At 36.2% G+C, this 26,105-nt stretch overlaps 1 protein-coding gene across 1 annotated transcript in view; it reads left to right on the forward strand.

Moving 5' to 3' along the window:
- SLC49A4 (solute carrier family 49 member 4) overlaps positions 1–26,105 on the forward strand; it is an 84,647-nt gene that overhangs the window by 28,650 nt on the left and 29,892 nt on the right. Inside the window, exons 3-6 of the mRNA XM_043473143.1 lie at positions 12–277; positions 9,965–10,094; positions 17,356–17,464; positions 25,199–25,266. Coding sequence (XP_043329078.1) covers positions 12–277; positions 9,965–10,094; positions 17,356–17,464; positions 25,199–25,266 — 573 coding nt within the window. The remainder of the gene's footprint in view (positions 1–11; positions 278–9,964; positions 10,095–17,355; positions 17,465–25,198; positions 25,267–26,105) is intronic.

Consider the following 26,105-nt stretch of genomic DNA (forward strand, 5'->3'; position numbering starts at 1 on the left):
TTTGATTCCAGACTAATCCATGGAGGACAGCTGTTAAATGGATTGGCAGGTCCAACTGTAATGAACGCAGCTCCATTCCTCTCCACAACATGGTTCTCTGCAGACGAGCGGGCCACTGCCACAGCTATCGCGTCGATGCTCAGTTACCTCGGGGGAGCTTGTGCGTTTTTAGTTGGACCACTTGTCGTTCCAGCTCCCAATGGGACAGCACCTCTTCTTGCTTCAGAGAATAGCAGGGCCCACATTAAAGATCTCATAGAGACTGTATTATACGCAGGTACTTCAAAGTTTATTTTCTTCCTGTTATATTTTGTCTTTTATCCCTGTCATTTTCACTCTACTTTTTGTATACCAGATCATTTCTTATAAAATAGAGGACTAATCCATACATATTCATATATGTGCTTACCTTTTATATAATATGGAGATGCCTATTTAAAACTTACCCTTTCTAGGAAGTGTAGTAAGTTTAAAATGTATTATTGCTACATGAAAGGTTATTTCTTAACTTTACTCTTCCCATCCATTTACAGTTAAGCACTGTATAACACCTTGTCTAGAGTCTTTTCTAGATATCAGTGTAAAAGAACTGAGCATAACAGTTCATGATACATATTTGTTAAGCCTCTATCAGTAGGTGTTAAGTCCATTTTCTCCCTGTAGTTTCCTGTTATTGGCCGTGTTCTCTAACTTCATAAACGTAGATCAGCCATGATTTTCCTTTTCATTTCCTACTCTGTATGTTTAGTCTGTTAATAAGGGATGTTGACCTTTTCAAAACATTTTCTAGGTCCTTTCTGTTTATTTTAGACTCAAGCCCTAGCCCACTCTTAAATCTTAAGTATATTGCCTCTCCCCATACGCCTGTTCATTATTTCCTTCTACATTCAGAAAACTTTTTGTAAGTGTTTCAGTATGTACCAAACACCATAGTAAGCACTGGGGATTGGCAAGATCACTGATGAGGTCATTACAGTACAAATAAGGATATACAGAGCTTGGGAAGCCTAACTGACCTGGCTTTGGGGAGAAGTTGAGGAGTCAGGGAAGACTTCACTAGGAATGTGATAATTAAAACTAAGAATTTCACAGGTGTTCACTGAATGTTCAAGTGAGTTAAGGTGTCCCTCATAGAAGGGCAGAGAAGGTATACGAGAGCTCAGTATGTCCAGGGAACTGCATGTAATTTTGTGTGACGAGAGTAGTGTAAGTATGTGTTTGGGTGTAGGTAGCAAGTGACAGAAAATGAGACGGAAAAGGTAAAGGACCAGATTATGATGAACTTCGTATTAGTTCATGTATTTACTTATTAACTTAACAAACATATTTTGAGCTCCTATCATCTATAAGTGTTCTAGGCACTGAGGTAAACATAGTTTCTGCCCAGACAGGACTTTCAGTGTCCCAAAGCATACAGACAAACAAGCAGTTGTAAAACAAGGTGCTAAGGGCTAAAACAAAAGACCTACAATTGCTTTGATTGCTCAGAGGAGAAGCACCTAACCAGATTTTGGAGGTCAAATAGAGCTTCCTGAAGGCAGATAATCTAATTTGGAACCTACGGAATGAGAGAGAATTAGCCAAATATAATGGGCAGAAGGAAGAACAGATTAGAGAGAGAGTACCATGGGGGAGAAACCTCCAGTAAGAGGGGAGAGCCTGCTACAGTCAAGCAGCTGAAGGCCCGGAGTGGCTTAGATCTGGTTAGAGTGGTGAAAGATGGAGCTAGAGAGGTAAGTCAGGCCACGCAAGCCTTCTAAGCAGAGGTAAAGGGTTTGAAGTTCACCAGGTTGTAGGCAAAGGCCACACGCCAGGGACTTCTACACTAAAGAGCTATATGATGGAATTTATATCTCAAAAATCTGATTTTGAGGAGGTAAAAGTGAAATTAGAGGTGGTGGTGGTAAATAAAGCTCCCTGTAGACAATTCACTCTTTTTACAGAAAGAAGCTGAAATGTAAGAATAATAAAACCGAAAGTAGGTAAAACAAATTTTAAACTTTATTTTGGTTGTATCATTTCTTTTTATTGAAAGCTTAGGCAGTTGTTGTGTCTTTTAGAAATGACTGGATTTTAGGCACTATTGGGCATGTATTAATGCTCTACATCCTCTGGCTAATGATTCCCAGGCCGTCAAGCAGAAATCCCTATTCAAAGCTTCCAGCTATTGCTTCAGTGCTTTCATATTTTCCCATTTGTTTCCCTGAGGTAATGTCCCATGACCCTTCTTTCCATTAAAAAATAGTTTGCTTAGAATCATGACCTTAAAAGATTAATGATTCTTAAACTAAAATTATTGCAAACAAAGACATTATGAGTAAGCTGTAGACCAATACACATAGGCACGTAAGTCCTGAACAAAATACTAGCAAACCAAATCTAGTAACATGATAAGGATTATATACCACCACCAAATGGGTTTTATCCCTGGAATACAAGTTGGTTTTACACTCAAGATCCAATTAATATAATATGTTAATAGAATAAAGGAGGAAAAACTATGTGATCATCTTAATAGATAGGGAAAAAAAAGCATTTGACAAATCCAGCACCCTTTCAAGATAAAAACATCCCCAAATTAGAAATAGACAGGAACTCCCTCAACCTAATAATATTAGGGCATCTATGAAAAACCCATAGACAGACAAGATCATATTTAATGGTCAAAGACTAAATGCATCCCCCCGAGAACAGGATCATTGAGTAAGAAAAAGAAGTAAAAGTCGTCTAGATCAGAAAGGAAGAAGTAAAACTATCTCTGTTGAAAATGGCATGATCTTGAATATATAAAAATCCTCTGTAAATTACTAAAAAAGACTAATAGATCTAAAAAACAAATTCAGCAAAAATGAACAAGCTCATCCTAAGAAAAAAAGTTTTAGGATTCAAGACTAATATATAAAAATCAACTGTATTTCTATACACTTGTAATGAACAGTCCAAATATGTAATTAGGGAAACAGTGCATTTGCAATAGCCTCAAAAAGAATAAAATATTCAGGAATAAATTCAAGAAAATAAGCATAAAACTAGCACTCTGAACACTATAAGGCACTGTTGGAAACAATTAAAGAAGACCTAAAGAAATGGAAAGACATCCTGTTCATGTGTTGGAAGTTTTAATATTGAAGATGGTAATACTCCCCACATGTATCTACAAATTAAATACAATCTCAATTAATATTTAGCTGCCTTTGTTACAGAAATTGACAAACATCCTAAAATTTGTATGGAAATGCAAGGGACTCAGAATAGCCAAAACAGCCTTGAAAAGGAATAACATTGGAGAACTCACAATTCCCAGTTTCAAAACTTACTACAAAGCTGCACTGATCAAGACAACATGGTACTGATACAATGACAGACATATAAATCAACAGAGCAGAAGTGAGATCCAAAAAAATAAACCATTACATTTATAGTGAAATGACTTTTCAACTTTTTTATTATAGTCAATTGACTTTTGACAACAGTGCCAAGCTAATTCAAAGGGGAAAGAATTAGTCTTTTCAACAAGTGATATTGGAATAACTGGATAGCCACATGCAAAAGAATCAATTTGAATCCCTTCCTTTCCCCATGTATAAAAATTAACTCAAAATAGATCATAAGCCTAAATGAAAGAACTAAAATGCTTTTGAACTGTGGTGTTGGAGAAGCCTCTTGAGAGTCCCTTGGACTGCAAGGAGATCCAACCAGTCCATCCTAAAGGAGATCGGTCCTGGGTGTTCATTGGAAGGACTGATATTGAAGCTGAAACTCCACTACTTTGACCACCTGATGCAAAGAGCTAACTCATTTGAAAGGACCCTGATGCTGGGAAAGATTGAGGGCAGGAGGAGAAGTGGATGACAGAGGATGAGATGGTTGGATGGCATCACCAACTTGATGGACATGGGTTTGGGTGGACTCTGGGAGTTGGTGATAGACAGGGAGGCCTGGCCTGCTGTGGTTCATGGGGTCACAAAGAGTCGGACACAACTGAGTGACTGAACTGAACTGAGAAGAAACATAGGAATAAGTGTTCATGACTTGGGTTAGGTGAATCCTTTTTAAAAAGGACACCGAGAATACAAATGGCAAAAGAGAAAAATAGAAAAATTGGAATTCATTAAAATTGAAATCTTGTGCTTCAAAAGATACCATCAACAAAGCTACAAGACAACCCACAGCATGGGAGAAAATAATTGTAAATCGTATATCTGATAAGGAACTTGTATCCAGAACATATTTTAAAAAACTGTTAGAATCCAGCAACAAGAAATCAGTTTGATTAACAAATGGGCAAAAGACTTGAAATAGACATTTTTCCAAAGAAGATATACAAATGGCTAACAAGCACATGAAAAGATACTCATTGTCATTAGTCATTAGGAAAATGCAAATCAAAACTGTAACAAGATAAACTTTACAACCTAGTAGGGTGACTATAATCAATAAAATGGAAAATACAGTAACAAGTGTTGAGGAGAAAGTGGAGAAATTGGAGCCCTCATACATTGCTGGTAGGAATATAAAAGGGTACAACCACTTTGGAAATAGTTTGGCAGCTTCTCAAAATGTTAAAAATAAATTACCATATGACCCACCAGTTCTATTTCCAGGTATATGCCTAAAGAGATGACAGCATACATCCATGCAGAGATTTGTACACAAATATTCATAGTAACTATATTCATTATAGTAAAAAGGTAGAAACAATCCAAATGTCAGTTAACTAAGTGGATTTTAAAATGTGATATATCCATCCAATGGAATATTATTTGGCAAAAAAGATAAAGTACTGCTCCAACATGGGTGAATCTTGAAAATAATAAGCTAAGTAAAAGAGGCCAATCACAAAAGACTACATATTATGAGATTCCATTTGTAAGAAATGTCCATAGTACTCAAATCCATAGAGATTGAAAGAAGATTAATGATTCCATAGGGCTGGGAAATTATTCAATATCACAGTAATCCAAGTCTATGCCCTGACCAGTAATGCTGAAGAAGCTGAAGTTGAATGGTTCTATGAAGACCTAAAGACCTTCTAGAACTAGCACCCAAAAAAGATGTCCTCTTCTTTATAGGGGACTGGAATGCAAAAGTAGGAAGTCAAGAGATACCTGGAGTAAAATGTGGCTTTGGAGTACAAAACAAAGCAGGGCAAAGGCTAAGAGTTTTGCCGAAAGAACTCACTGGTTATATCAAACACCCTCTTCCAACAACACAAGAGAAGACTCTACACATGGACATCACCAGATGGTCAATACTGAAATCAGATTTACCATGTTCTTTGCAGCCGAGGATGAAGAAGCTCTATATAGTCAGAAAAAACAAGACTGGGAGCTGACTGTGGCTCAGATCATGAACTCTTTATTGTGAAATTCAGACTTAAATTGAAGAAAGTAGGGAAAATCACTAGACCATTCAGGTATGACCTAAATCAAATCCCTTATGATTATACAGTGGAAGTGAGAAATAGATTCAAGGGATTAGATCTGATAGACAGAGTGCTTGAAGAACTATGGACCGTGGTTCATGACATTGTACAGGAGGCAGGGATCAAGACCATCCCCAAGAAAAAGAAATGCAAAAAGGCAAAATGGTTGTCTGAGGAGGACTTACAAATAGCTGAGAAAAGAAAAGAAGCGAAATGCAAAGGAGAAAAGGAAAGATATACCCAATTGAATGCAGAGTTCTAAAGAATAGCAAGAAGAGATAAGAAAGCCTTCCTCAGTGATCAGGAAATGCAAAGAAATAGACGAAAACAATAGAATGGGAAAGACTAGAGATCTCTTCAAGAAAATTAGAGATACCAAGGGAGTATTTCATGCAAAGATGGGCACAAAAAAGGACAGAAATGGTACGGACCTAACAGAAGCAGAAGAAGAAGAGGTGTCAGGAATGCACAGAAGAACTATACAAAAAAGATCTTCATGACCCAGATAACCACGATGGTATGACCACTCACCTAGAGCCAGATATCCTGAAATGCAAAGTCAAGTGGACCTTAGGAAGCATCACTATGAACAAAGCTAGTGGAGGTGATGGAATTCCAGTTGAGCTCTTTCAAATCCTAAAAGATGATGCTGGGAAAGTACTGCACTCATAATGCCAGTAAATTTGGAAAACTCAGCAGTGGCCACAGGACTGAAAATGGTCAGTTTTCATTCCAATCCCAAAGAAAGGCAATGCCAAAGAATGTTCAAACTACCGCACAGTTGCACTCATCTCACACACTAGCAAAGTAATGCTCAAAATTCTCGAAGCCAGCCATCAATAGTACATAAACTGTGAACTTCCAGATGTTCAAGCTGGATTTAGAAAAAGTAGAGGAACCAGAGGTCAAATCACCAACATCCACTGGATCATCAAAAAAGTAAGAGAGTTCCAGAAAAACGTCTATTTCTGCTTTATTGGCCACGCCGAAGCCTTTGACTATGTGGATCACAACAAACTGGAAAATTCTTAAAGAGATGGGAATACCAGACCACCATACCTGCCTCTTGAGAAATGTGTATGCAGGTCAAGAAGCAACAGTTAAAACTGGACATGGAACAGCAGACTGGTTCCAAATCAGAAAAGGAGTATGTCAAGGCTGTATATTGTCACCCTGCTTATTTAACTTATATGGAGAGTACATCATGCATAATGCTGGGCTGGATGATGCAGAAGCTGGAATCAAGATTGCTGGAAGAAATATCAATAACCTCAGATAACACAGATGACACCACCTTTATGGCAGAAAGTAAAGAAGAACTAAAGAGCTTCTTGATGAAAGTGAAAAAGGAGAGTTAAAAAATTGGCTTAAAACTCAACGTTCCAAAAACTAAGATCATGGCATCTGGTCCCATCCCTTCATGGTAAACAGTTGGGGAAACAATAGAAACAGTGACAGACTTTATTTTGGGGGGCTCCAAAATCACTGCAGATGGACTCTGCAGCAGTATTATTAATGGGCTTCCCTTACAGCCATGAAATTAAAAGACGCTTGCTCCTTGTCAGAAAAGCTATGACCAACCTAGACAGCATATTAAAAAGCAGAAACATTACTTTACCAACAAAGGTCCATCTAGTCAAAGGTATGGTTTTTACAGTAGTCATGTATGGATGTGAGAGTTGGACTATAAAGAAAGCTGAGTACCATAGAATTGATGCTTTTGAACTGTGGTGCTGGAGAAGACTCTTGAGAGTCCCTTGGATTACAAAGAGATCCAACCAGTCCATCCTAAAGGAAATCAGTCCTGAATATTCATTGGAAGGACTGATGATGAAGCTGAAACTCCAATACTTTGGCCACCTGATGTGAAGAGCTGACTCATTGGAAAAGACCCTGATGCTGGGAAAGATTGAGGGCAGGAGGAGAAGGGGATGACAGAGGATGAGATGGTTGGATGGCATCACCGGCTCGATGGACATGAGTTTTAGGAAGCTCTGGGAGTTGGTGATGGACAGGGAAGACTGGCATGCTGCAGTTTTTGGGGTCGCAAAGAGTCAGACATGACTGAGCGACTGAACTGACTGACAGAGTTTCTTTGGAGGATGATGGAAAAGTTGTAAACCTGTGGTGATGATTGTAAAACTCACTGAATTATGCACTTTAAATTTGTGAATTATATATCTTGTGAATTATATCTCAGTGAAGCTGTTTACAAAAATGCCAGTAGAAAGATGGACAAAGAATACAAATAAGGCTATCACAGAAGAAACACAAATGGCCAATAAGCATATGGAGGATGCTTATTCATTTTCACTCATAATAAAAGGACTGTAAATTAAAACAATACATTAAATTTGTTCCTAAGTTGACAAAAAATAAAGACATTGTTTGTGGTTAGTGTCTTATAGAAATATTGTACCTTTTTGCTAAGAATATAGCCCTAGAGTTAGAATTATCCTACTGAAAGAACATCTGGAAATCACTTAATCTATTCCCTTTATTGGCCCAGAAAGTGTAAGGAATTCATTCAGTTTATAAGTTAACTAATGGGGTATACTGGTCTATACGCCAAGGTTTCCTGACTTTTCTATTAGAGTCATGCTTTTCTACTAAATTGAGCACAGTTAAAAGCTGGGACTTCCATGTGCCAGAATTCTGGAGGGAAAGATCAGGACTCCTAGGAACTTTTCCTTCTATAATAGTGCCCAAACTAAGATTGATCAGATGTTCATTTTACTTTTCTTTGTTTCCTATGCGTGTGTGTGCTAAGTCATGTCTGACTCTTTGTGACCCTGTGAACTGTAGCCTACCAGGCTCCATTATCTATGGGATTCTCCAGGCAAGAATACTGAAGTGGGTTGCCATGCCGTTCTCTAGGGGATCTTCCCAACCCAGAGATCAAACTTGCATCTCTTGTGGCTCCTGAGTTGCAAGCAGATTCTTTACCACTGAGCCACCAGGGAAGCTCTTTGATTGTTTAATAGCCTACATTAGCTAGTCTTGTGTTTGTTAAATTTTGCTGTCTCTTGGTTTCTTTCTTTTTTTTTTTTTTGGATGCTTCCCTGTCTTGTTCAGATTTCACATAAAGCCTATATATTAAGTCTGTTCTACACAAAGCATTAGAATATCCTACCATTGATCAAACAAACCTTTTCCTGTCCTAATCTTACCAATTTTCTAGCCTAGTCTTTATTTTTGAGGACCATGCTTATAAAACAATCATCCTAGGCCTGTTTAAAGATCTCTGTTATAGATAATACTGTTGGCTTTTAATGGGTTTTCTCCATAGAGTAACATTTGTTTACTGCTTCAATCCTCTTTTTATGTAGTGTACCATACCATAAGTCTGCCATACTTATTTCCTTGTATGACTTCTTACCTGCTGAAAGTTATATCTTTGCATGTCAATCTTTCTCACAAGACTGGGCTGTTGTCTAGGCAAGTACTATATTTTGCTTATCTGTATATAACTATTTGCTTATCTGTATTTATCTGTATATACATTTATAGATATATCTGTATATATCTATATATGTATATTGTCACCCAGCTTATTAAACTTGTATGCAGAGGATATCATGCAAAATGCTGGGCTGGATGAAGCTCAAGCTGGAATCAAGATTGTTGGGAAAGATATCAATAACCTCAGATATGCAGATGACATCACCCTTATGGCAGAAAATGAAGTGGAACTAAAGAGCGTCTTGATGAAGGTGAAAGAGGAGAGTCAAAAACTGGCTTAAAACTCAACATTCAGAAAACGAAGATCATGACACCTGGGCCCATCACTTCATGGCAAATAGATGGGGAGACAATGGAAACAGTGACAGACTTTATTTTCTTGGGCTCCAAAAATCACTGCAGATGGTGACTGCAGCCATGAAATTAAAAGACACTTGCTCCTTTGAAGAAGAGCTATGATTAACCTAGACAGTGTATGAAAAAGCAGAGATATTACTTTGTTGACAAATGTCCACATAGTCAACTGGTTTTTCCAGTAGTCATGTACAGATGTGAGAGTTCGACCATAAAGAAGACTGAGTGCTGAAGAATTGATACTTTTGAACTGTGGTGTTGGAAAAGACTCTTGAGAGTCCCTTGGACTGCAAGGATATCAAACCAGTCAGTCTTAAAAGAAATCAACCCTGAATATTCATTGGAAAGACTGATGCTGAAGCAGAAACTCCAATACTTTGGCCATCTGATAGGAAGAGTCAACCCATTGGAAAAGACCCTGATGCTGGGAAAGATTGAAGGCAGGAGGAGAAGGGGACAACAGAGGATGAGATGGTTGGATGGCATCACTGACTCGATGGACATGAGTTTGAGCAAATTCCAGGAGATGGTGAAGGACAGGGAAGCCTCGCATGCTATACAGTCCGTGGGATTGCAAAGAATTGGACACGTCTGAGTGACTGAGCAACAACAATATATCTAAAGCTGCATCAGCTCAATGAATATTTGTTAAAGAAATACTTGAAATGTTGAACTTTTTATGTTGTCTGATTAGTATTTTACTGTTTTTGTTTTGTTTTTCAGAATTCGGAGGTGTCTGCTTACTATTTTCTGCAACTCTAGCTTATTTCCCACCTCGGCCACCTCTTCCTCCCAGTGTTGCTGCAGCTAGCCAGCGGCTGAGCTATCGACGGAGCTTTTGTAGGTTATTAAGGTAAATATACTTAAAGTCACTGAGTGGTTTTGGTTAGCACCTTTAGGATAATTTCACATTTATCTCAGATAATTTAAGACAGTAGTTTTTCAACAACCTATTTATCAGGCTGTAAATAATTGATAAAATATTGATTAAATATTTTAGAGGGATTTCCTATCAGAAATCTATCTTAAAAGATTGCTTAAAGGAAAAACCTTTATAACTTTTGCTTTCTCTGTATTAACCCCTATACTGTTATTTACTTAATATTTTTAAAATCAAATCTTTTATTTAAATAATTTTCTTTTATAAGGAAACATCACATAGTGGTGTGAAATCATGGGTCTTATGTGATTATTATCTTTTTCTTAATACACAAATTATTTTATTCATTATATATTTCTTAATACATATTAAAATAAACAAGTGCTAGTTAATGCACAGTAAATAAAATAAATAATATTTGTTTCATATCACTTAAAATCATCTTGAACCTCCAGTGGGATCATACTTTGAGAAATTTAATTGTTTATTGGTACAACTTAAAAGTAATTAGATTATATTCTTGAAGACTTCAAATACTTGAAGGCCCAGTAGTGAATTTGATTCCTTGGCTATGCAAACCATCACCGGTGATTGTGATTTGTAATTGGGCCACTAGATTTTATCTTTTGAATTTTTTCTCTAGTTAGTTGTGATGAGTTTTTATTGATTCATCAACAACTCTCTGTGGTTAGTTCTTTCTTTTCTAGTCTTCCTATCTCCCACAGATGGTAAGTTGCTTGTGGTCAAGAACTATCTTTGTATCCTCTATATTAATGTCCAACAGGAATATAATGGGAGCCACATACGTAACTTTAAATCTGTTAGTAGACTTATTTTAATAAGTAGAAACAGGTAAAATTAATTTTAATAGTATTAATAATATTTATTAATATTTTATTTAACTCAGTACATTTAAAGTATTATTTCAACACATAGTATACCAAGATTATTATTGAGATGCTTTATATCCTTTTATTCATAGAAAATCTTTGAAATCCAGTGTGTATTTTATATTTATAGCACATCTCAATTTACATTAGAAATACTCGGTCTGCAGTTAGATTTCATTAAGTTTACTATTAAAGTTTTCATTGAACAGTATCTCCCATATTGCACTGTTTATCTAAAGTTAAAGATAACTACTTGCAATTTATCAAATTTTGAATCAACACATTTTTGATATTATTTGAAAGGTCTTATATTCTATAGGCAGTTGTTTGGGCCTTAATTGAAGATCTTTTACTTCTGTAGAATACTTTTTTCTCTTCATAATTTTAAACAAAACTTCCATAGATAAAATAATTTCCTTTACCATCTCTCCATCTAAAAATGTTTTTGTTTTTGGGCAGAAATCCAAACCATTTTATAGTTGACCAATGTATAGGCTCATATTTGGTAAAAAATCAATTAAAAATGTTGAATTCAGATTTCAGACAACTAATTGTCTTGATTCATTTTTGACTTTAGGAAGAAGCTTCTTATAAAATTCACTGTGTATTTGTTGAACATATCCCTTAATATTATCCACCTAATTATCCTAAAATTTTTTTTATACAACACATCATTTTTACTCTGCTGCAATAAGTTACATTTACCATTGTGAAATTTGCAACATATTTTCAGTCTCACATATATTTTCTTTCTGCGTAAAATATTCATAAACAAATTACAGTGTTAGTGTGTAAAAAAAGTTAGAACTGAGTTAGTTCATTGACACCAATAAGATCATTGACAGTTTATAATATTAGAAACAGCATATGCTACCGTGTACACACTACAGTAGTGTCTTACTCAGTATAGCGGTTAAGGTGAAATGTACTTCTGCCAAAAAGTAAAGCTGTGTTTAATGGAAATTTTCTCTTCACTGTGTTTTTAAATTGAATTTAAATTAATTAAAATGAAATGAAATTAAATATTAGTTCCTCAGTTGCACTAGTCACATTTCATATACTCAATAGCCACATTGCACAAGTGACTACCATGTTAGGTAGCATAGCTATGTAACATTGTTTCTCAGACTTTGATTTACAGCCAACTAATTTAGTAGGCCGACCACCTTTTCTTGTTAAACAGAATAGAAAGGAATAAAATTAAAAAAAGAAAAGAAAGGAATAAAATATAACAGAAACTATTATTATATCACACATAAAAATAATACATATTTTGGAGTGATACTTTTGTTTCAGTACGTAGATACTGAATCTCTGTGTACTGTAAGTCACTAAGTAAATATTTCTTACTCTGGAATATAGTAAAAAGTTTTGAAAACCACATCTACAGCATCTAGTAAATTGCCTTCCACATAATAGGTAAAGTAATAATATTAGTTCAGTTGACTTGTGATCAGTGGCACACATTTGTAAGTTGAGAGTTAAAATGATAGGTTTGTTTTTTTCCTAATGCTATTTAACCGAGTTTTTCTCCATGCAAAGTTAGAGGTTAGAGAGCAATAGGTAAGCTAGAGAGGTAGGTTAAGGTCAGATTATGCCATCCTAATAATTTCAAACTATTCTGTGGGAAGTGAGGGGTCATAGCAGGGTTTTAAGGTAAGGAGTTATCAAAAAGACTGTTCTGAGAAGGAAAAAACAACTTAAAATGATGATCACTTTGACCACAACAAACCACTTTGTGTTTGCTTCTAATTACCCTAGAGTCAAGATCGTTATTTTCTGTTTAAACTACAGAGTATAAGATCTTTCTTCTTGATTAAAACCCCTTTACACCAGTGCCTCGGAGAAGGCAATGGCAACCCACTCTAGTACTCTTGCCTGGAGAATCCCAGGGACAGAGGAGCCTGTTGGGCTGCCATCCATGGGGTCTCACAGAGTCAGACACGACTGACGGGACTTAGCAGCAGCAGCAGCAGCACCCCAGTGCCTAACATTCCTTTTTCTCTTCCCATGTTCATTTATTTACTCTGCAGGATTGCCTACTTCTGCTTTAGGCTCTCCAGGGGACTTCTTTGGACATGCCATGGTCCATTTCCCTAACCTACCTGTGTACTTCAAATCCCTGGTCCTTCAAAGAACTTCTGATATCATTGCTTCCTAGATTAATCAGAATAACTGCTTCTCTAGATTCTAATTCCATTGTCTAGGCAGAAAAAAAAATCATTGGTTACGCTTCAAAGTTTCCATTATTTACTTACTGTCCACATGATTCCCATCACTTCAGATGTATATAACCTGTGTAACTTAATGTAAACATTTCTCTCCCTTTATGTATCAGTTTAATCTTTGATGATGGTGGTTGTTTTTGGCTTTTAGACTTAAAAGAGTAGAGAGTTAAGTTGAACATGTTCCTTGCTTCAGGATACATGAACACCTTTATTCATTCATTCATTCATTCTTTTCTTTATATCTCTCACTCCCATTCCCTTTTCCCTACCTAGGCCACCTTTCAAATGCATTTTATGTGTATCTCTTTGTGCTTTTGTAACATTTGTATTGTTTTGTATGCTTCTATTTTTATCTAAACAGTGACATATTTTGTATCTCATTCTGTTTGACTTTTTTCACTAAACACTATGTGGTTTTTATAAAATACTTTTTATTTTGGAAATAGGAAGGTAGAACAGGATAACCTCCATATCCACATAACCAAATATCAACAATTACCACTTTGTGGCCAATATTGTTTCATTTGTACACTTCCCTTTTCCTGTATCATGAAGCAAATCCCAAATGATAAATCATTTCATCCATATATATTTTAACATGTTTGTGTTACAAAGATAGGAACTCTTTTAAACGTTCCATAAATACCTTACCATTGTTACACTGAAAACATTTTAGCAGTAGTTTGCTACTATCAAATTGGTGTTTCAATTGTCTCATAAATGTGATAAGTGCTTTTTGTTTGTTTAAGTCAGGGTCTGGATTGGATCCATGCATTGCAATTGGCTCAAATGCCTTATAATCTCTAGGTTTCCTTCCATCTCCCTCTCATTTCTTTGTAATTGTTTGTTGAGGAGCCAGCTCTCTGTCTCCAAGGTCTGGAATGTGTTGATCATCTCTTTGTAGAGTAGTTTGCCCCTCTGCCCTCTGTATTTCCTATAAATTGTTAGCTCGAACTGCATTCTAATTCAGGTTTTGGTTTTGATTTTACAGAACTACCTCATGCTGTCTTCTTCCATCAGAAGGCACATGCTATCTGGATAACTCTGATTTTGTGGTAGTAGTGCTCTGTTTTCAAGATACATCTCTCTGCTGTGTATACCTAGTTCTCTGTACTCTGTGGTCTGAAACCATCACATTTTTTATACCCATTCCCATTGTGTACTCTGCCTCCAGCTCATTGTCACCACAGTGACAATGATATCACAGTGCAGTGATATCACTGCAGTGATATCGTAATATGCATCACTGTATACCTAAGACTTCTTTGGAAAACAGACCTCACACAGCATTGCTTTATCATCAGATGTTTTAAGCTGAATTTGCCAAGTATTGGCAAATTGCTCTAAAAAAATGCCTACACTTGTCTATACTTCCATCAGCAATACCCATTTTCTATATGCTTGCCAAACTTGACGTTATCCATCTTTCTAATTTTCACTAGTCTAGTGGGTAAAAATAAATATATCTTTTGTTTATTATGCATTTTCTGGTTATTAGTAAGTTTGAGACTCTCATGTAGTTGTTTGCCATTTAGATTTCATCTACTGTAAATTCCTCTTCATAGATTCTACCCATGTCTCAGTGGTAGTTTCTTTTTCTTAATGATTTACATATTCTAAATATAAATTCCCTGTTGATTTTTAAAAGTTCAAATATCTGTTCCCATTATGTCATCTGTTTACTAATTTTCTCAGTGGATGTCTTATTTATAACTTTCTGTTCTTTTTCTTTCACAGTTACGTGTTCAGTCTACCTAGACTCCGTGTTAGTGTACGGTATTAAATACCGCGAGGTTTTTCCTCTCTGTAAAATGAACTAGTACCAGTCACTGAACAGTCCTCAGCCATTTGATTTTTGTAGTGCCCCCTTTATTGTAGGTTGAGTTTCTGTGTCTTGGGTCTCTTTTTTCCTTCATTGCTCTCTTTGTTCTTGAGCAAATACCATACTATATTTATTACTCTGGGTGTGCAGTTTGTCTTAATATCTGGTAGGACAAGGACTTCCTTTTTCACATTTTTCAAGGATGAGTTAGCTTTCCAAGGACTTTTATTTTCCCCCATGAACTTTATTCTTAGATTTCTTTTAAAGATTCACCTAGAATTTTAATTGTGACTGCATTGAATTATAGATGAATTGGTGTTAACTTGACAGCATGGACTCTGTTTCCATTTATTTAAATCATCTTCTGTGCCCTCCTGTGTTCCCTTCTCCACCCATAGAGATCTTGGGTCTTCCTGGTTTATTCCTAAATATTTTATAGCTTAAAAAATTTTTAAAAACTGTTGTGAATGATATCTAACTCTTATTATATTTTAAAAGTAAACTTTATTTTGAGATAATTATAGATTCACATGACGTTTTAAGAAATAATACAAAGAAATAACATGGGCCGTTGACCCAGTTTCTACCAGTGGTAACATCTTACAAAACTATAGTGCAATATCACAACCAGAAGATTAACAACTGATATTGTAAAGATATAGTACATTTCCATCATCACAAGGATCCTGCCTATTGCCCTTTTATAGCCACACCTACTTCCCGCCCACTCTGCTCTGTAACCCCTGACAGCCAGCTAATCTGTTTCCCATTACCATAATGTCACTTCAGGAATGTTATATAAATTGAGTCATTCAGTTCAGTTCAGTTCAGTTCAGTCGCTCAGTCGTGTCTGACTCTTTGTGACCCCATGAATTGCAGCACGCCAGGCCTCCCTGTCCATCACAAACTCCCGGAGTTTACTCAAACTCATGCCCATCGAGTCGGTGATTCCATCCAGCCATCTCATCCTCTGTCGTCCCCTTCTCCTCCTGCCCCCAATCCCTCCCAGCATCAGGGTCTTTTCCAATGGTCAACTCTTCGCATGAGGTGGCCAAAGTATTGGAGTTTCAGCTTCAGCATTAGTCCTTCCAATGAACACCCAGGACTGATCTCCTTTAGGATGGACTGGTTGGGTCTCCTTGCAGTCCAAGGGACTCTCAAGGGTCTTCTCCAACACCACAGTTCAAAAGCATCAATTTTTCAGCACTCAGCTTTCTTCTCAGTCCAACTCTCACATCCATACATGACCACTGGAAAAACCATAGCCTTGACCAGACGGACCTTTGTTGGCAAAGTAATGTCTCTGCTTTTTAATATGCGCTCTAGGTTGGTTATAACTTTCCTTCCAAGGAGTAAGTGTCTTTTAATTTCATGGCTGCAATCACCATCTGCAGTGATTTTGGAGCACCCCCCCAAAAAGTCTGACACTATTTCCACTGTCTCCCCATCTATTTCCCATGAAGTGATGGGACCAGATGCCGTGATCTTAGTTTTCTGAATGTTGAGCTTTAAGCCAACTTTTTCACTCTCCTCTTTCACTTTCATCAAGAGGCTTTTTAGTTCCTCTTCACTTTCTGCCATAAAGGTGGTGTCATCTGCATATCTGAGGTTATTGATATTTCTCCCAGCAATCTTGATTCCAGCTTGTGCTTCTTCCAGCCCAGCATTTCTCATGATGTACTCTGCATATAAGTTAAATAAGCAGGGTGACAATATACAGCCTTGACATACTCCTTTTCCTATTTGGAACCAGTCTGTTGTTCCATGTTTAGTTGTAACTGTTGCTTCCTGACCTGCATACAGGTTTCTCAAGAGTCATAACGGTACATAAAATTTTGAAGTTAGCTTTTTTTTATCCACCATAATTCTCTGGAGATTCATCCAGGTTGTTTTGTGTATTGGTAGTTACCCCTTTTTATTGCTCAGTTTTATTCTGTGGTTTGGATGTAGACAGTTTGTTTAAATGTTCATTAATCTTTTTTTTCCTCCACCTGTTCATCAGAAGAAACAGTAATTTATCTTTACAAATAAGAGCTTTAAAAAAAAAAATGAAGGTGCCTACTCTTTCTATGAAATATTGTTGGTAATTCATCTATATAATAAACAGTGACATTTTTAAATAATGTGAACAAAAAACAGAAAAAAAAATTTAAGGAACTTCAAATATATTAAACTGACAAATATTTTCTGATTCTGGTGTTCCAATTTCCAAATGACTTAGTTTTTCATGAGTAAGAGTTTAAATTCTAGATTTTGAACTTGTAATAATATTTTCTTTTTCTTCTTTTTTACAGCAATTTGAGATTTTTGATGATTGCTTTAGCGTATGCGATACCACTTGGTGTATTTGCTGGCTGGTCTGGAGTTCTGGACTTAATTTTAACACCAGTGCATGTCAGCCAAGTAAGCATTTTATTTCTTTATATCTTGTAGGTATTTTTAGTTCACTGAAATTCTGAGTATTGTCTACCTGTTCTTACATTTAGCTTCAATGCCTAGGTAAAGCATTATCCTATATCACTGCTGCAAAAGGAAGATCTTTATGAAATAGTTATAAACAATAATAATTTTCTTCCTGGATTTTGTTAACCACCATGAATTTCACATATGATTAATGATGCTAATAAAAGAAAAATAAAGAATGAAAAAATCTTAGGATCCTTGATTCTTGGTTTATAAAGGTGAAGATCCCATCATTAAATATAAGGCTATTCATACATCTAATTCCTCACTTTCTCTTCAGTCTCAGTATCTCATTTCCTTAAAAATAACCATTTCATCTATATGCTTGATGACATCCATTCCTTCTCCTTGCTTCCAAATAGCGTGGTAGAAAGGGGTAGAGAGACTAGAAAGGTCAAATGGAAGAAATCTAGCACACTGATCCATTGTATGAATAAACAATAACTTTTCCAATCTTCTCTTGATGAACATTTGGAATATCTACATCTAGGCTGTCATAAACAGTGCTGTATGGATATTTTCATATCTTGGGGCACTTCTATATACATTTCTACTGAATATCTATCTAGTAATGGAATTGCTAGTTACAGGGTGTGCCTGCTTTGATAGATGATGCCAGACTCCTCCAAAGTAGTTGTTTTAGTTTGTAGTCCTACCAGCGGTACATGAAATTTCTCCTTCCTGCACATCATTACCAGCACTTGGCAGTGTTAATCTTTTTAAATTTAGATGTGCTGATGACTGTGCAGTTGTATGCCCTTGTAGTGACTTCCATGACAGCTTTTTAAGTGACATCCTTTTTTTATGACACACCTGTTCAAGTTTTTTGCCCACTCCCTGGCTGCCTTTTTCTTACTGATTTGTAAAGAGAAGAGCTGTGTGAAAGTGGTCTCCCCAGGAAGGCTTGGCTGAGGAATGGACTGCACATGTAAAAGGCAAAGCTACCAGAGACTTAGAGAGATTGCTGTGGGGTGGAAAGCAGGACGAACATAGTAGAAGGCAAGCGTGTAGGACCCTTGGAGTTCTGGCCCAGCCAGAGTGGTAACAACTTGGTAATATCTTAGGCTTCTGTTGAGACACCAGAAAGAACAAACTTTAGAATCAAGGACCATACCCTCAATAGAGTAAAGCCTATTCTTGGACCCACCATGAACAAAACCTAAAACCAAGCCTTGACAAAAATGTCCAGAGGACATGATTTGGAGATTGAAGCCTGCCAGGTGAAAGGAACTTGAGAAACAACTTGGTTTCTAATATTCTTCACTAATAAAGTACAAAATTAAGCTTACACAGGTTCAAGGTGATCAGCCATTAATTTAATGGCATACTAACTCAAAAATCAACTATCTTAGAAAAGATAATCCAGAATCTCTATCATCCACAACATATAGTAGACAATTTTTTAAAAATTAGACATACAAAGAAATAGGAAAATATGGTTCTTATTTAAAAATAAAAACAAAAGATGTAGTCCATAGAAACCAATTTGGAGATAGTCGAGGTGTTGGATTTAGCAGGCAGAAATGGTATTGCAAAAGAGAGAGTGAGAGAAATCTTTTCTTGCTTGAAATTCATAAATCTATTCCCATATATTATTGTGCAGAACTCTCTTATCCAGTACAGTAGCCTCTAGTTACATGTAGCTATTTAATTTGAATAGTTTGAACTAGTTGAAATAAAGTTAAAGTGAAAAATTAACTTCTTCAAAAGCACCAACCCATATATTATCGTGCAGAACTCTTATCCAGTACAGTAGCCACTAGTCACATGTGGCTATTTAATGTGAATTGTTTAAACCAGCTTAAACTAGTTGAAATAAAATTAAAATGAAAAATTAACTTCCTCAATAGCACCAACCTCTTTTCAAGTGCTCGTGGCCACTTGCAACTTATGGGTACCATATTGGGCAGTGTTGACATAGAATATTTCCATCATCATAGAAAGTTCTGTTGAGCAGTGATGTTCTGAAAACTTTATTGTTATTCCTGTCACATTTAAACCTAGAATTGAATTTTGTGCTTGTTATAAGGTAGGGATTAAATTTCTTTTTTCCCAGATAGTTGTTCATTAACCTAACACCAATTTTTGAAAAGATCGTTCTTTCCTCATTACTCTCCAGTGTCATCTTTGTCATAATGAAATACCCTTATGTGCATGGATGTTTCTAAATTATTTTTTCCTCTGGTCTATTTGTCTGTCTCTTTGCCACTACCAAATTGTCTTAAGTATTTTAGTTTTATAATAGGTTTTAGTGTCTAGTAGAATAAATACTCTTTGACATTTTGATTAGAATTTTATGAATCTCTGGGTCAGCTGGAGAATTAGCTTTTTTGTAATAGTGAGTCTTCAAAATCATGATCATTATATCTCTCTTCATTTCCTTACCTAATGTCTCTCTAAATCTCTTTTCTGCAAAAACACCTTCTATATATTTGTTAGATTTATTACCAGGTATTTGATGTTTTCTGAAGCTATTATAATTGGTAACTTTAAAAATCTTACTTTTTGTTGGCTGGCATGTAGAAGTATAGTTGGTTTTTGAAAGTGATTGAAGTACAGCTCATTTTATATCCAGCAACCTTATTAAATTCACTTATTTATTTATCCATAGATATTTTCACCTCTCTGCATACATCTCATATCAGCTGTTACTAATGACAATTAGAGAAAAATACATTTAATAAAATTCAACACTGAGATAATCATATGGTTTTTCTCTGTTAAACTGCAGATATGGTGAATTGCATTTATTGATTATAAAATGTTAAACTACCGTGCATTTCTGTACTAAATCCATTTTGTCAGTGAGTTACTATACTTTATATATCATTGAATTCAGTTTGCTTGCATTTTGTTTAGGATTTTTTGCATTTATGTTCCTGAATGAGATTAGTCTATAGTTTTTTTTTATCCTGTCCTGGCATTTCAATTTTAGTGTCAAGATTTTGCTAGTCTCAGAAGAGAACTTCTGAAATGTTTCCTCTTTATCTATTATTGAAAGATTTTATGTAAGTTTGATGGTGTGGGGCTTTTATTTTTCCATAAATATTTGGTAGATTTCGCTGATAAAGCCATCTAGTTTTCTTGTGATACCGTTTTTCCTTTATTTCAGTCTGATAATCTTTGTGTTTTAATCGGAATATTTAGTCCATTTGCATTTAATGCAATTATTGATAGATTTGAGTCTAAATCTACCACGTTATTGTTGGTGTTAGGTTTTTTCCAAACTAGTCTATCCTTTTTCTCTTCTTTCTCCTGGACTAAGTATTTTTTACTACTCTGTTTTCTCCTTTTATTAGCTTGGTAGTTTTAGTCTCTTTTACTATTTAGTGGTTATCCTAGAGGATACAGAATGTACATTTCACTTATTGACATCTATTATAAATTAGAACTTTTACTTCTTCCAGGACTGTCCAAGGTCCTCAGAACCCTTTCATTTCATTTAAGCCTCTACTATGTGTGTATGCTTAGTCGCTGAGTCGTGTTGTCTTTGCTGCCCCATATAGCCCACCAGGCTCCTCTGTCCATGGGATTATCCTGGCAAGAATACTGGAATGGGTTGCCATTGCCTCCTCCAGAGGGTCTTCCAGACCCAGGGATCAAACCCACATCTTCTGCGGCTCCTGCTTTACAGGCAGATTCTTTACCACTGAGCCACCTGGGGGGCCCACAATGGGGTATTACTCAGCCATAAAAGAGAATTAATCCTGCCATTTGCAACACCATGGATATACCTAGAGAATATTATGCTTGGTGAAGTAAATCAGATATATCACTTATATGAAGAATCAAAAAAATATTACAAATGAATGTATATGCATAATAGAAACAGACTCATATATAGAAAACAAACTAGTGGTTACCAAAAGGAAGAAGAAAATGGGGAGAAACAAGTTAGGGGTATGGGACAAAGAAATACAAACTACTATGTATAAAATAGGTAATCAACGGGATATATTTTGTAGCACAGGGAATTAGAGCCATTATTTTGCAATAACTTTTAGTGGAATATAATCTATAAAAATACTGAATCACCATGCTCTACACATGAAACTCAACTATGTTTCAATTTAAAAAATAAGAATAAATAAAAAGCAAGTCAAAATGAAACACATTTATTCTGCTCAAGGTTTGTAGGACTTCTTCAATCTATGGCTTGATGTCTCATCAGTTTCAGAAAATTAGCCAATGTCCCTTCAAAACTTGTTTCATTTTCTCTATTTCTCTTTCCTTCAGTGATTCTAACCATATGTGTTCTACTTTCACACTTCTTTCCTAGGTCTTTTACTCTCTGTTCTGAATTTTCTATTCTTTGCCTTTCTCTGTTCAAACTGAATATTTTACCTAGCTTTTCTTCCAACTTATAATTACAGTTTTCAGCTCTAATATGCTGTTAAACTCACCTATGAGTTAACTTCAACTATTATATTCTTAAGTTATAAAATTTTTATTTGATGCTTTTTCATAGTTTCCAAATTTCTGTAGAAATGCTTGATCTTGTCTTTTATTGTTTTTGAAGCTATTAAAAATAGTTTATTTGAAGTCTATATTTCCTAATCCCTTTATCTAGATCTCTTGTGGGTCTCTTTATATTTGTGATATTCATTCATGTTTTCTTATGTGTTCAGTTATTTTTGACTGAGTGCTCAACATAGTATATGAAAAGTTGTAGCAATAACTTAAGTTTGAAATGGTGTTCTTTTCCTCTAGAAAGTACTTATGTTTTTTCTTAGGAGTCTAAGGATCACTTAATCCAGTTTGAAGAATTGAGATCATTTAAAACTGGGTTTTAGTCCCTCAGAATATGGTTCCATGTCTTTCTTTCTCTTTTTTTTTTTAAGTTCCATTTCTAACTTATACCACTCTTAGGCATGGTAGTGGTTTAGTTGCTAAGTTGTATCTGACTCTTGTGACCGCATGGATTGTAGCCCGCCAGGCTCCTTCCATCCATGGGATTTCCCAGGCAGGAATTTTGGAGTAGGTTGCCATTTCCTTCTCCAGGGGATCTTCCTGACCCAGGAATTGAACCCCAGTCTCCTGCATTGCAGGCAGACTCTTTATCGACTAAGCCACCAGGGAAGCCTGCTCTTAGGTATAGTCCTTGGCTAAAGCCTGGGGTTTTCTACAAGGCCAAGCACCTAAGAGCAAGCCTCAAACTCGTTTTTTTTTTTTTCTTCCTAGATTCATGAGGCTGTCAGTAGCTTTTCAGCCCCTTAGCTACCTTTTCTGAAATCAGTAGATACACCCCTAAGGAAAAAGTGCCCCCGAATACCCGGGCTTCCTTCTCATCTTATATCATGGTTCCAGAATTATGAATTACTTTCTTGACTGTCTGCTGCCTTCAGACAGATTTCCCACTCCAGATTTTCTGCTTTGCAACCAGAAAATTAACTCAAATTACCTAGTGTACCTTTACTATAAGGAGAAAACCTTTTAGTTTCCTCTTTTTCTGGATGGCAGGTATTCCAAGCATACTCAGCTTCAGGAAAGAAAAGTGTAGCACCAATTCAGATGATGCTGAGTTTATAGATCTTATGATTCATGTTACAAAGCCTGAGAAGCCCTTCCAAGTGTCTCTCTCTGTACAAACTCTTAAGAGATAACAGAGACTATGAATCATACCAGGTATTAAATAAAATGAAATTTAAAGTTAAGTAAAAGCAGATCTTCTGGGTTGGTGAACACATAGAAGTGTCACAGCCCCAAATTAATTAAATTCAAGCAAAGAAAAAAATTAATTAATTATTGGGGAGAATGTTATTAACTAAAGCAAATATCATGAATAGAGAAAGCAGAAAATGACGGAAGGACCAGGGTTAGTACAGTCAGATACACAGTGGTTCTTCACCTGATGCAGGACCCCAGTGACCTAGAGGAGATGAGAATGTTTATGGGGACCTCATAGTATAATAGGCCTCAGTCCATAGCGTTAATGAATGCTAAATGCAAGAAAAGGGGCAGTTCTGAAGAACAGAGAACTCTCTTGCCCCACATGCCAGTAGTATGAAGGAAAACATGTAGAGATGATTTAAGTCTCTGGTGTTATTTTTCTCCAGAGAACATTTATCTTTGCTTCTGGCACCAGACACTGGTAGAGCAAGAAGATTTGTGTGAAGTTATTGTAATACTAAGAGTAGGCTAAGAATCCCAAAATTCTGAGACTGAAGAAGACATTTGTTTCTCATTCACATAGCTATCTAGGACAGTTTGCCTAATAATCTAGGACAGTTGTTCACAGTTTGGATTGCTCTCTTGCTACACTGATTTGGACACCTAGGTTGCTTCCACTTTGAAGCTCTTCTGTCTCCTAGGGCCTTGTCATTATATGCATGGATGAAGCTGGCTGACCATCCAGATTCCAGCTGGCAGAGAGGGAAAGAAAGCATTGAAGGAGGCATACAGTTGTCTTCTAGGTTCTAGCCTAGAGATGGCACACCTCACTTTTTTCCACTTCCATTAATGAAAACTTAGTCATGTGGTCCCATGTAGCCCATGGGCTAGAACATGCAAACTAGCTAAATGCCGTGGCAGGATAAGATATAATATATTTTGGTGGACAGCTGACCAGTTCTATCACATCTGTAATGAAAGATATGACTAGAAAAATAATAAGAGATAGAATTTAGTTTGGGCAGCTCCCAAGTGCCAGGGCAAGTTTGGACTTTGTCCTATAACCACAAAGAAAGCCAGTAACTGTTTCTGAGCAGGGAAGTGGAATGATTGAAATAATTATTCTGGAAATAGCGGACAAAAAGATTGCTAGTACAGGAGTCCAGAAGTACAAAATAAGAAAATAAGCAATTGTGATGCCCATGATGGGGAAGGAGAAAAAGAAGACAGATGCACCAGTATTGTTCAGAACACATGGAATGTCAAGTATTGACAACTAACAGGTATTGGGCACTTTGCATTGATTAACTTCTTTAATTCTCAGAAAAACCCTCATTATCCCCATCTTACTAATGAGAAAACTGAGACATGGGGTGTGCATTGAGACAGAACCCAAGTCATAGTAAGAGTTAAAGCTACATGAGTGATTAGGAAACGTAGGCAGCATTTGTAGATTGCTCTGAGTAAGTTTGTCCATGAAGGTAGGGAAGAGACGAGACGTTAGATGTTGGAGAAACATCATCAGGTACCAACCACAGCTCTAACCTTTTTTGAGCACTTCCTGTATGTTGACTGATATTCTAAGGTTTGTGTGCAAGTTATCTCAGGTCCATGTTATAGGTAAGAAGACCTAATTTGCCCAGAGTCACAAAGCTAGTAAATGACAGGGCTGGAAATGTTTTCTTCAGGAGTAGAATGAGCTGTCCATTTGAAATCCAGCACAAATTCTTAGTCTCCACAGGTACTCAACCTGTTTTCTCTCTCTCTCTCCCACCCGCAACCCTCTTTTCCCCCCACTCATCTGTGTTCTCTTAATACATTTTGACTTGTACCAGACATTTTAGCACTTAATTATTGCCTAGTCATTTCCTGGTATTTATTTAGATAAGTTTGTATTAACTAGTCACACATGAATCCTTTCATTTGATTCATTTTCTTAAATAGTATTTCCTAGATTTGATGCCATTTAGCTATTAACATACTGATTAAAGACGATTTTTTCCGTGGCTTCTAAACTGCAACATGATAATCTTGTATTAAATGTGTCTACCACTTTCTTAATAGGTGGATGCTGGCTGGATTGGATTTTGGTCCATAGTTGGAGGCTGCGTTGTTGGAATAGCTATGGCAAGGTGAGAATATTTTACGGTAAACATGTGAGGAAGCAGAATCAAAAAAAAGCCCAAAGGGAAACTCAGCTACCCTAGATAAACATTAACATTTAAGGAGAAGTAAAACAGGCAAAAGTCAAAAAAAGGACACTTGTTCAGGCTATAAAAAAATCCACACGCAGTAGGTAGAATTTGGTGCTACAAGAAACCTTCTCAGGAGTCCACTGTAAAGTGTTCTTGGAGACTAGAGGTGTATTTCCAGTGTATTAAGCTTCCTCTCTCCATATTTTTAAAGAACAGCATCTACAAATGGGAATCAAGGAAAGATGATACAATAATAAAGGCAGATTGATAGTTACCAAGAGTAGAAAAGAATTGAAGGGAATCATTCGTAAGAGCATATCTAGAATTTTCCATGAAAGTCAGTTTCCTGATGAGCATATATTTATTTCTGGTCTTTTTTGACAGGTATGACCCTATGGTTATCCCATTTTGATGAAAAATGCCCATAAAGACTTTGAGTTTCATCAAACTCTCTTTAATCTTAACCCAATATGACAACACATTTTTAGAATGAGTCAGAATAAGGGGGAAATCTCATTTATTCTAAAAAAAAGAAAAGAATGAAAATGTCACTCATGTAGGTGACTACCTATAAAACTACTCTTGGTGTTTCCAGTGAGATGATATTCATTCACTTTCCAAATCATTTTACCCCGTTTAATCAAAAACAAAATTGGGTAATCAACTTTACCAGGAAGGGAAGAATCTAACTACGTATTTGGGGAGATCAAGTAAGATATGTGAAGCACCTGTCTGTCTAAATACTTAAACATAATTGACACAGGATAATATTATAT

Source organism: Cervus canadensis, chromosome 7, assembly GCF_019320065.1.
Source record: "Cervus canadensis isolate Bull #8, Minnesota chromosome 7, ASM1932006v1, whole genome shotgun sequence".
Classification (NCBI taxonomy): domain Eukaryota; kingdom Metazoa; phylum Chordata; class Mammalia; order Artiodactyla; family Cervidae; genus Cervus; species Cervus canadensis.